The sequence below is a fragment of the Macaca nemestrina genome, chromosome 4, assembly GCF_043159975.1.
Source record: "Macaca nemestrina isolate mMacNem1 chromosome 4, mMacNem.hap1, whole genome shotgun sequence".
Lineage (NCBI taxonomy): Eukaryota > Metazoa > Chordata > Mammalia > Primates > Cercopithecidae > Macaca > Macaca nemestrina.
The window spans coordinates 101,408,295-101,419,979 of NC_092128.1; the positions used below are offsets into that span (position 1 = coordinate 101,408,295).

General features: G+C 53.0%; 1 protein-coding gene across 2 annotated transcripts in view; it reads left to right on the top strand.

Annotated features, from left to right (window-relative positions):
* MINDY4 (MINDY lysine 48 deubiquitinase 4) overlaps positions 1-11,379 on the top strand; it is a 132,043-nt gene extending 120,664 nt beyond the window's left edge. The window contains exons 16-18 of one of the 2 annotated variants that reach the window (XM_011731332.3): positions 1,073-1,253; positions 1,778-1,850; positions 10,949-11,379. In XM_011731332.3, the coding sequence (XP_011729634.2) occupies positions 1,073-1,253; positions 1,778-1,850; positions 10,949-10,997 (303 nt within the window). In that variant the 3' untranslated portion in view covers positions 10,998-11,379. The remainder of the gene's footprint in view (positions 1-1,072; positions 1,254-1,777; positions 1,851-10,948) is intronic. The other variant, XM_011731333.3, reaches the window with a different exon arrangement.
* Positions 11,380-11,685: the final 306 nt, after the last annotated feature.

Genomic DNA, 11,685 nt, shown 5'->3' on the forward strand with positions numbered 1-11,685 from the left:
CTGGGGCTGGTGGGGATTAGGCCAGAATCAGCCTGGCCCGTGGCACGTACATCGCTGAATAAACCAGGGCCCAGGGTCAGGAGAGGCGCCGCCCAAGGAGTGTCAGGGGCTGGGGGAAAGTGCTTGAAGGCCAGGCAGTCAGGGGCTTCACGGGGGGCCCTTGTCACTTCTCTTCCCATTACAGGCAAGACGCTAGCAATGTGCTGAGGGCCGCGGTGCTTATTCCTCCTTATCTGTCTTCCGCAAACACGCTTCCACCATGAAATTCCCCTGCTCTGAATGCTCCCTATCCAAGTGTTGCTGCAAGCTCAGTGCCCTGCTGCACCCTGAATTTCTCTGGCCCTCCATTCCTGGCACCCCCACAGACTTCTCACTCAGACCTTTCCCTCCTGGCTCCCCAGGGCTCCATGCCTCCCTGTCTCTATCGTACAGTTCTAGTTCAAGTCCTGCTTCATCCATGAGAAATTTCATTCGTCCAACATTTACTTACCTCTGGCTCCTGGAACTTAAGGCTATGATCTGTCGAGCATGAGGCAGAGGTGCTGCGGCTGAGGTGGGTGGGCACCCTGGGAGCTGGAAGGAGGAAACTATTTCTGCTCCAATAAGGGATTTGGGAGATGCAAGCTGTCCAAGGGTAAGCAAGCTCTAGGCTAGTGGACAAGCTGAATTTGTTTGAGGGGTGTGGGAAGAACTGGTTAGGAGGTCACTGCCATGGTACATGTTGGAGGCTGAGTAGATCTCAAGAGGAAAGGCTGGCAGTGGGGGAGCTCTTGGATGCAGAATGAGCAGTACTGGGAACCACTAGATATGGGGGATGAGGGGGTGAGTGAGACCGGGTCTCGGGTCTGTATGGCAGAGGCCCTGCAAGCAGCAGCAGGTGGGGTGGCAGGGCAGGGATGGCCCTGAGAAACAGCCCGGTGGCCTGAGCAGCATGGGGGCTCCCAGTATCAGACACAGACGTGATCTTCAGCAGGGCCCCTCTGAGGTCAGCCCTGCCTTGGGTCAGACAGAAAAATGCCCTGGCCCCTTTCCCTGGGGACGGCACTTCACATCAGGCCTCTCCCTCATCCAGGTTGGCTGCTTCCTGAAGACCCCGAGGTTCCCCATCTGGGTGGTGTGCAGCGAGAGTCACTTCAGCGTCCTCTTTAGCCTGCAGCCGGGGCTCCTGCGTGACTGGAGGACTGAGAGGCTCTTTGACTTGTACTACTACGATGGCCTGGCCAACCAGCAGGAGCAGATCCGGCTGACCATTGGTGCGGGTCCTCCCCCCATCCCCAGGGAGCCTCCAGGCTGGTCACAGACACCAGCGTTCATATCCACCATCCCCCATGACGGAGAGTAGTGCAGACTCCAGCGTCCAGACTGAGGGATCAGAGAGCCAATGCCCGCAGGGCCTTCCTGCAGGAGGTGGCCAGAGCTGGGCCTTGAGCAGTGGGTGGCATTAAGGGTGTTGGGTAAAGCCTATACCCCATGGTGAAGAGCCCTGAATACTATGCTGACCAGTTTGGATGTATTCTTCAGGCAGTGGGGAGCCATGGAAGGTTTTGGAATCGGGGTGGTAAGATAAGAAGTGTCTTTAGAAAGAGTATTGTGGTAGCTGAAGTGGGACTTGGGTGGGGACCAGTGAGTTGTGCAGATGAGAACGGATGTCAGGGATGAAGGTGGGTCCAGTTGAGATGGAGATGAGGGGGTCGGGTCCCGGGAGTGGTCTGTGCTGACCTCAGGGTGAGTGCAGGGCCCTGGGTGACGTGTTGTGTGCCTCTCTCCTCCTTCCCAGATACCACCCAAACCATCTCTGATGACACAGACAACGACCTTGTCCCCCCCCTCGAGCTCTGCATCAGAACCAAGTGAGTCAAGCCCCTCTCTGGCTTTGAGCCTTACCCCGAATAGCTTTGAGGAGCCATGGTTGGGGGCGGTCAGGCCTGCAGGAAGACAGATGGGTTCCTGACCACCCTGATTCAAAGGGGTGTGGTGATTGGAAAGACACAGGTTTCTCCACTCGTGGTCACTGGGGCCCAGGTTCAGGAGTGTGTGGTCTGCAGTGGTGGTGCGTCTTTAGACAGCTTCCGAGGCTGCCCTCATGGTGGGGGGTGGGGACTACATAGGTACCTCTTGAAGCCCCTTCTCCCTCAAGGCAGCAGCAGCCAGATGTGGCAAGTACCATTAGGCCCGAAGGAGGCAGGACAGGGGTGCTTACCTGAGGGTGGGGGAGGCTTGAGCAGGATGGGAAGCTGGGAGCCCTGGCCCAGCCTGGGGGTGGTGGGAGGTGCCGCCTGGAGTGGCACCCTCTGCTTTCGGAGGAGCTGGAGGAGCAGCTCGGCCACTCTGAACACTGAGCAGCATGCCTGTGGCCTCAGAGGCAAGTGGGACCTCCAACTCCTCTGACCCAGCCCCTCTGTATTTAAGGGGAGGCTGAGGCTCAGGCTAGGGGAGGGGAATGTTCAGTAACTGGGGTGAGTTGGGGCTCACCTCCTTGCTGTGTTCTCTGAGCGGACCCCTGGGCTGGTGGGGCCGTAGCTGTCAGAAGTGCTCCCCTTGCCCTGGCAGGCCCTTCACAAAGCCCTTGGGGAATGACCCAGAGGCCTCAGCATGCATGAGAGGAGTAGCCCAGGAGGCAGAGGCCTGGATCCTAGTCCCTTCTGGAGGAGCAGTGGAACAGGTAGCATTTATGAGCGTGGGCTCTGGAGAGAAGTTGCCTGGGTTCCAGCCCTGGTGTTGCCGCTTCTTGGTGTGAACCACTGGACCTCACCTTCCTGCACCCCACTTTGTCATCTGTAAAATGGAGGTGATGCATACCTTGCTCACCAGACCTTGTGAAGAGTGTTTGGGACATTACTAAGTGCTCCATGGTGTTTGTGCTCACGATGATGACCTCAGCCACTCCTGATTTGGTGTGATCTCAGAGAATCTCCATTTCTCTGCCTGTGAAATGGTTGGGGTTGTGGCAGGGGGATGGAAAATGGCGAGGCCCCACAATTCTTACTGCCTGAGATCCATGGGCCACAGTGAACTTAGGGTTGATGCCCACCACAGGCAAGCGAGCCTTTGAGAGGAGCTGCAGAGAAAGAGCCGTTCACATGGTGGAAACACCAGGAAGGGGAAGTGGGAGGAGCGCAGAGACATCCTCGACGTGCTTTGTCTGTCCGTCCATCCACCTGCCCGCCCCCCGAGCCAGGGATGAAGCATTCTTGCAGGGTCATGTGCCGGTGCTTCTTTCGTTGGGAGGATTAAGGGCACCTGCAGGTCGCTTTCCTTTCATGTACAAAGGGCCACTCATTCAAAGTGATGAGAGAAAGGCAGCAGTGGGGACAGGAGGTGACACCAGCCTTGGCATCTGTACAGCACAGTGTGAGAGGCCACAGGGCATCCTTCCTGCAGGTGGGCCTGTTGAGCAGGGCTCCGACACCCTGGACACAGCCTCTGCTTGCCTCTGGACTCCTGGGACCCTCTCTGAAGGCCTCCGTCTGACTCTGTGTCTCTGTATCGCTCCCAGGGGGTGGCCCACCACCTGACACCTCTCCACTGCCTCTTCTGGAGTAACTCCTTTTTCCCCAGAAATTATTCCACTGCATGACTCACCAAGCACCTCCCAGCGTGGGCCCAGGATTGGACTTCTTGGGCTCAGCCCTAATTGACAATTGTTTGAGATTGACCTGGGGCTTTGGCCTGCATGGAGCTCAGTCCATGCAGGGTGAGAGTCTTAGTGTGTGGACACGGGCCTGAAGCTCCTCTTCCTCTTCTGTTGGCTGCCTCCATCTCCCAGGACTTCCTTCCCCTGCCCGTTGGCCACGTGTAAGCAGGTGACAGTGAGGTGATGTGGGAAGCAGAGAGACTGCATGATTTGAGCCAGGGCCCTGCCCTTCTCTGCCCTCACATCTGCTCAGTGTTGTGTGAGCTTGGACAAGGCTGAGCCCCAGCATCTCCTCGAGCAGTCATGGATGGAAAATAATTCTGTTTGTGCGGCACACAGGGGCTGAGGGGAGCCCATATGCATTTGTGGCTCATGCATGGGAAAGTTTGCTCCAGAGCAGTGGCTTCAAGCTTCAGGGGCATCAGAGTCACCTGGAGAACATGTTAAAACACAGATCACCACCTGCAGTCCCAGCACTTTGGAAGGCCGAGGCGGGCAGATCACCTGAGGTTGGGAGTTTGAGACGAGCCTGACCAACATGGAGAAACCCCATCTCCATTAAAAATACAGAATTAACCAGGCGTGGTGGCGCATGCCTGTAATCCCAGCTACTCGGGAGGCTGAGGCAGGAGAATCGCTTGAACCCAGGAGGCGGAGGTTGCAGTGAGCTGAGATCATGCCATTGCACTCCAGCCTGGGCAACAAGAGGGAAACTCCATCTCAAAAAACACGCAAAAAAACAAAACCAAAAAACACAAATCGCCGTGCCCCACACCCAGGGTTTCTGAGCTTTTTATTCAGTAGGTCCAGGGCAGGGCCCAAGAATTTGCATTTTTAAGGAGTCCTTGAGTGATGCTGATACTGCTGGTCCCGGTACCACACTTTGAGAACCAGGTAAGGGCAGTGCCCACCCCCACCCTCAAAACCCTGCTGCCTTGTGAGAGCTGGGTATCAAGTGAGGCATTGATTCTCTGGCCCACCATAGGCACTAGACCAGGGGAACCTTCTTCCTAGCTCCATTAGCTATCCCGTCATCCCCAGGTCTGTGTTCCATGTCTGCTAGAATTTTGCTGACACCAGCTGCCTGCCTGTTCCACTTCCCCCATCAATCCGCTATCATGGCGGGTCCACCTGGGCAGTTATTCCTAGAAAAGCTGAGTGGGTGAGTGGAGAGTGAGAACACTGCCCCCATACCTGTCAGGTAACATACCACTGCAATGGGAGACAGCAGGCCCAGCCTCGCAGAATCCTAGTCCGAGGGGTCTGATTGCAAAGGCTTGCGTTCTGTTTCCATCCCAGATTTTCAAACAGCCCAAAGGGACAGACTATGGAAAGTGGCCTCCAAGGTCAGTGAGGACCCACTTGCAGTGGGCCTGGCCTCTTAGGGGTAAGTCCTACTGTCTGTGGGAAGGCCCCACCGTGTCAGGAAGGGGATGCACATGATGTCGCGGCATGAGCTCAGGTCATTTCAAAGGCTGCAGTCAGAACCCAAGCTCCTGATAAGAGGCAGCTGTGTGCCCACAGCATCTTGTCCATCTTGCTCCGTGGGTGGGGCTGCAGGGTAGGCCAGCCTGGTGGGCAGGCAGAATTCCCCTACATCAGGTCAACCCTCATGGAACCCCTGGGCTGGATACCAGGGAAGAAACAGCTGAGCAGAACTTGGCTCCTGCTCTCAGAGAGTTTGCCATCAGCCAAAAGTCAAGTTTGGAATCAACCCTGTTACAGTCCAGGGAAAGACGCATCACCGACCCTTAAGCCCAGCTCTGATGCCCCGCAAGAACCCCCGAGCCACACAGCTGACTGTCTGGCAGCTTGCTTGACTCTACAGAAAGGCCTTTGGGCACCCCCTGTTATCACCTTTTCTTTTACAGACAGTGAGATGGAGGCCTCTAGAACAGAGGTCTGTGTCCCAGCCACACTTTCAGTCACAAGCTCCAGGAACTGCGGCTTATGCTTTTGCTGTCCCAGCCCATTGGAAGGTCACTGAGCGGGCAGTGACTTCCCACCACCTGGCTTTGTTGCCTCGGTGGCATTGCACAAGCCCAGACTGCTGATTTCCCCTTCAGAGAAGAGCATCCTAATTCAAACCATCCCAGACCCCATGTGTTTCTGCACTTTGCTGTGATGCAAACCTCGGCCTGAGAGAGTCTCCTGTTACCTTTGCTTGTGTCAGGAATGTGGGGTCTGTCCCCTGTCCCCTCCCCCTGTTGTACTGTAACCATCTCAGCAAAAACAGGCTAATTTATGGTCATTTCCAAACAAGACACACACAGTGACCTCTCTCATGCTTCCAGCCTAGCTAGAGGGAGAAAAATGAAACGGTTGTCAACAGTCCAGAGAAAAGAGGAAAGAACTCATAACCGGAGCCTGGGGCTGGGGCACAGATGTTTCTGTTTGGAGGTGCAGACAAGAAATTGAAAATGTAATTCCAGCTGGGTATGGTGCCTTCGAGGGGCTGAGGCAGAGCACCCGCCTCCCTCAGCTACCTTCACTGCCTGCGAAACCTCCCGTTCAACTTCCATGCTGACACCGTTTTGCCCAGGCTCCCTGTCCATAGTGCCTCCCACCCATCAGAGGATCATTCTCTGGGTGCTGTCACTCCCCACTGTCCATGCCAGCCCTCTTCCGATGCCCTGCCCCCCACACACACCTGCCCTGTGCTGGCTCTGCAGTCATCAAGCTGTGTGAGCTCCAGAAGGTCTGCTTCTTCTCCCCGCCTTAGTTTCCCCATCTGTCCCTGGGATCTAAGAATCCCTCTCTTGAGCTGCTGTGAGGTTGAGAGAAGAGCTGTGGAAGCACTCGATTTCCTGTGAGTCGCAGTGGCCTCTGGCCATGCCTTGGGGAGGAGGAGGAATCAGGTGGTGGCAAGTTGGGCCAGGGCTCAGGAGCAGGCAGAGAGGAGAGGGCAAGGCAGGGCTTGGAAATGTGAGCGAGGACCGTGGTTTCCCTGCTGAGTGCCTGGGAGGGCGGGGCAGCTCCCTAAGCAGGCGTCCAGGAGGAGCAGCTGGCCTGGGGGGTCGTGTTCATGCAGCAGCACCCCCACCTGCCACCTCCACCTGGAGCCCAGGCTTCAGGCGCTGGTGAAACCAGCTTTGCCTTGGAGCCTGGCCTGGGTGCTGACAGGGACCCATGGCTGGCCTGGCAGTCAGAGAACACTTCTGCAAAGAGGAATCTGGATCTGATCCTGCAGAATGGCGGACTGGGCAGGGCCCAGCAGGGGTTAAGGCCCAGGGGTGAGGGATACCCACGTGGCTCATCCTGGAGCTGCTCCCCATTCCGAATGGCTGGAGCTTGGGAATGGAAACTTTCACACAGGCCTATTTGTCTGGAGATACAAAGTGTGCAAGAGTCCCTGGATGATTTTCTACCAGTCAGGAGCTTTGAACTCAGGCCTGCTGTCTTGTGCTGGCTGACACAGGCTCTATGAGGCATCTTTTTTCCCCATGAAAAACAGAGGGTTCATCAACGTTGAAAAGCTGTTAAGGCAGGTAACCACCCCTCTGTTGCAGTGATGCCTCTCGGGGGACAGGGCCTTATTTTCCGCCATGAAGTGCGTTTCTCTGTGATTTTGAGTTGACTTGAACCCCAGGGACCATGGTGTTTTTACAGAGCCAGTGGTCTCAACGGGATGATTTTGTGCCCCTGGGGTTATTTGGCAATGTCTGAGGACATTTTTAGTCATTTCAGCCCTGGGAGAGGATGCTAAACATTTCACAATGCACATGACAGCCCCCACAACAAAGAGTTACTGAGCCAAAATGCCTAAGGTACGAGGATGAGAGACCTGGCTGTAAACTGGCTGGCTGTCAGCCGCCTCCCGCATTAGCACTGATGAGTGAGTCTGGAACTGTGATTCTGTGTCTTCTGCTCCTCAGGGGTGTTTCCATTTCATCCCTCCCCTTTCTGTGCCTGTCCGCAGTTGTCGGTTGCATATGCAGAGCCCTTTTTACTTGTCCTTGTAATTGACTCACAAGCTTTCAGAACCATTCCAATCGGGGAACAATTCGATTCATCCCCTACACAGGCACAACATGTGTCATGGCTCGGCCCTCTTGATTTTTAAAATGTCTCTGCTTTGATTTTCTATTGTAATTGCAAACTGCTTCCCTGTGGTATTTCTAGTACTCTCCCTGCATTTGCACCTGTTGGCTGGATGGAGACGGTTGGTTATGTCTATAGAAAACCTCAAAACCAAGCCCAAACTCAACAGCCTGATAGTAAGACTCAGCCACTGTGGTGACACAGATGTTGTCTAGTGGCAGATGAGTGTGACTCACCCCTGCACTGAAGCAGCTTGCCAGGATTCAAGGAATTTGTAAATTGGGAGCTCATAGGAGGTACTTCAGTCTTTCTGAGTGGGGAGGGTAAAGGTTTGGAAGGATAGAGAGGGGTGGGGTGAAGGGACCTGGGGACCAGGCTGAGAGCAGGCGCGTTGCTGTCCTTCCTGCCTCCCTTCTGCCACCCTCTGGGAGTCTGGATTCAGGATGTGTTCCTTGGTGTCCAAGATTTCAATGCTTACCCACAAATCTTAATAGAACAATAAAAGCTTTTTAATGACACACTCCAAACTGCAAAGATGATGAACAGAACAAGAAAATTGAAACTCTCAAACCCTCATTGTGTGGCTGCAGATTGCTAAGGTGCTTTTAACCCAGCAGACGTAATAGATGAACTCAGTACCCAGGAACGGGGGCCAGCACAATGCCTTCCCAGCCTGCTTACCTCCAGAACCTGCTCAGTTGTGTCAGCCAGAGCAGTGGCCATTTTCCTGCTGGTTGGACCTATATTAGCTACTACAGGACATCATCAGACTCCACCTCCAAATAGTATCAGCAGTGGGCACTCATCGCCCAGGAGCAGTCTAACTTCGCCAAGCCAAGCCAGTTTGTCTCCAAATACAGCCCCAGTGTCTCTTACATGAGCAGTGAAGATGAATGCTATGATGCGGATAAATTCCATCAAACTAGCTCAACCCCAAAACCCAATAGACTCCTCTGGATCTGCTTGACACACAGAAGCCCTGTAAATAGTCTGAAGCACTTGGGTAGTGTAGAAGCACTTAATTCTTCTACATCCGATGGAACAAGTGCTGATGCTGGTCTTTTCACTTCAAAACGATTGAGGAAGGGGAGGTGGGGTTGTGGATGAACATGAGAGTGTTATCGTGCACGTCTTGTCACAAGTTAGACTGGGAATGGATCTCACTAAGGTAGTTCTTTCAGTATTTATTCTTAAAGTATCTCTTTTAAAAATGTATGCAGATATTTTTGCACACCAGATCTGTTTCTAAGCATTTATGACCAGAAGGATCCCAGGAACTGAATGGTTCAGGTGGTAAAAGGGTCACTCTCAGCCTTTCATGCTGGCAGAAAAGGATTGGTTGCCAAAAGGCCATACAAGCCGATTTTGGGTGAGATCTTTCAGCATCACTGGACATCAGCAAATGACACAGAGGAGGATGCGGAGAAAGTTTTGGACACAGTTGCCCCAAACAGTGTAACATTCCTGGCTGAGCGTGTTTTCCAGCATCCACCCATTTCAACCTTTTATGCCAAGTATTTTAACAAGAAGATACAACTCAGCATTCCTATTTGGACAAATCAAAATTTCTTGGATTGTTGACTAGGGAGCACAATGTAGGGCAGGATTGCATATTGTGTCTTGACTAGGATGAATGTGACATCCTTACATTCCCCGATGGTATGCACGATCTATCCTCACAGTGCCCTGGGCAGAGCTAGGAGGAGAATGCAATATTAATTGTTCCAAATGGGCTGTATGCAAATATCTTCCACACCAAACCTTTCTAGGGGAGCAAGAAGCACAGAATTGCCATGAAGACTTTTTCCTCCAAATGACAAGAAATCTTTCTGCTCATTCGAAGGGAAATGGAGTGGTGTAAAGTATTCAAAGTATGCAAGGGGAAAATCCAGTCTTTACAGATACCAAGAAGTTGTCTGTAACCAAGAGGGAAGTGAGTTGGAAGAACAAGATGAGTATGAAGCTTGCTGCCTTTAGAAGGGACACTTTCAACCTAAAAATCAGAGACTTTGATGCGGCAATTGAAGGAAAGCACTGACTTGAGGAAAGACAAAGAGCCTAAGCCTAGGAAAGGAAGAGAGAGATTCAGTGGAAGTTTAGGCTATGTCATAAACATGGGCAACAGTGGGTTGAGGATGAACCATTGACTGAAAACTCTTGGTGGTTCCAAGCCTTCTGTTGGAAAATGCAACTGTGTTACTTTGGGAGAACCTGTTCACACCCTTCTCATTGCAGTTCCAATGTCAGGAATCCTAGACTTTCTAGATGTAGATGTACAATTCAGTTGAAGTGAGAAAAGCTTTCCCTTTTTATTCCTCTGTGGCAGATCTTCTTCAATCCTGAAGAAAATCTTCAGGTTTTGAAAACATGATGTCTGTTCCCTGCCCAAACTTCATACTTGGAAAAGCATTTATGAATTCCAGCCTCAAACTCTGCTCTGTAGAACTGCTGGGAGATATTCAACATCTGTTCCCTAGTTCATATATAGTCTTAGGATATCTGTAAATATATAATATACCTAGTGCCAGATTTTATGTAAACACTCCATCTGCTATAAATTTGATTCCTCTGAGTGTTTTTAGAAAAGTAGCACCATGTGTTAAAATCTAGTGCTAGGACATGTCATGGTCTCACCTACAGTAACTTTCGTTTTGTAACTAAACTGTTATTCAGTTGTCTCTAACCCTGGGGCACAATTTAGTTATACTCTGTGCTTCTTCAGGTTAAAACAAAACAAAACAAAAAACTGTCATGTTACTATAGTGCTCACAGCCGTTCACTGCCTTTCTTTGGCTCTCAGTAAAGCCCAGAACCCTTACAAGGTCATGCCAGCTTCCTGGCCCCTCCCCACCCTCTCTCCCCATTGTTCTGCACTCAGCCATACCTAGGACTGCACAGGTGCCTCTAAAGTGCTAACCACTGGGCCCCACTGGAGAGCGGCTGGTCCACGTGTGTGGATCATTCATGTCAGTGGAGGGCCTCAGTGGAGGGCCCAGTGATGCCAGGCACAAAGTAGGTTGTGGTAGAAAAGAATGCATCACCTGCCACCTGGCCTCTCCATTGCTCTCTGGGGCCCTGGGTGTATTTGTGTTCCGTAAGAGACTGGTGTGTGGGTTTGTGTGTGAATCTGGAGGGGTGAGATGAACAGGATAGAAACTGAACTATTCAAAGCCTCCAAGACAAAACTTTCAGGAAGTGGAGGCAAGAGATGGGCTCTCATCTGGGACCCCGAAGCTTGATCTCTCTTTGTCTCTCTCCTCACTCTACGCTTAGGTGGAAGGGGGCATCAGTGAACTGGAACGGCTCAGACCCCATCCTGTGACCGTTGGATGTGGGTAAACCCTGTAGTCCACCATTCATCACCTCATCACCGAGGATGACAGCTGAACCCCAGGCCTCTGGGGCAAGTCTCATGCAACCCCAACCTGGGACAGCGTGGCTGCAGAAGCATCCAGAGCCTCCCTGCCCCTTCCATGAAGGGCCCACCCAGGACTGTGCTGGGGACCCAGTGTGTTGCTGTGTCCCCTCCCAGCTGAGCTGTGACTGCTGAGTACTGGAAGGAGGTTGCCAGGATCTCTGCTGCCTTTGTCTGCATCCCTCCCTTGCTCCCCGCTGGGTGGTCCCTCGCCCAGGCCTCCGATGTGGTTGGCCCCAGGGACTCATTATTTCTGGTAGCTGGCTTTCTATAAAACGAGTCAAACCCATGTCAAGGGCCCAGACTCATTTGTTCCATAGCTGCAAAGAGCGTGGTGTGCACTGTCTGTGCTGATCATGGCTGGTGTGGGGAAGGTGGTGGGTGATTCGCCCAGAGCCCGCGTGGGGCCCCAGGAGAATGGAGGTGGACCTGGATGGTAGGCTGGACCTGGCCAAGTAGATATGGGAAAAGAGCCTTCCGAGAAGGAGGGACCTCTTGGCCATGGGGGGACAATAGGACAGGGATAAACAGAGGGACTGGGGACTGGGTGTGGTCCCTGGTCCCTGTAGGGTAGCATGTGGGGAGAGGGCTGACT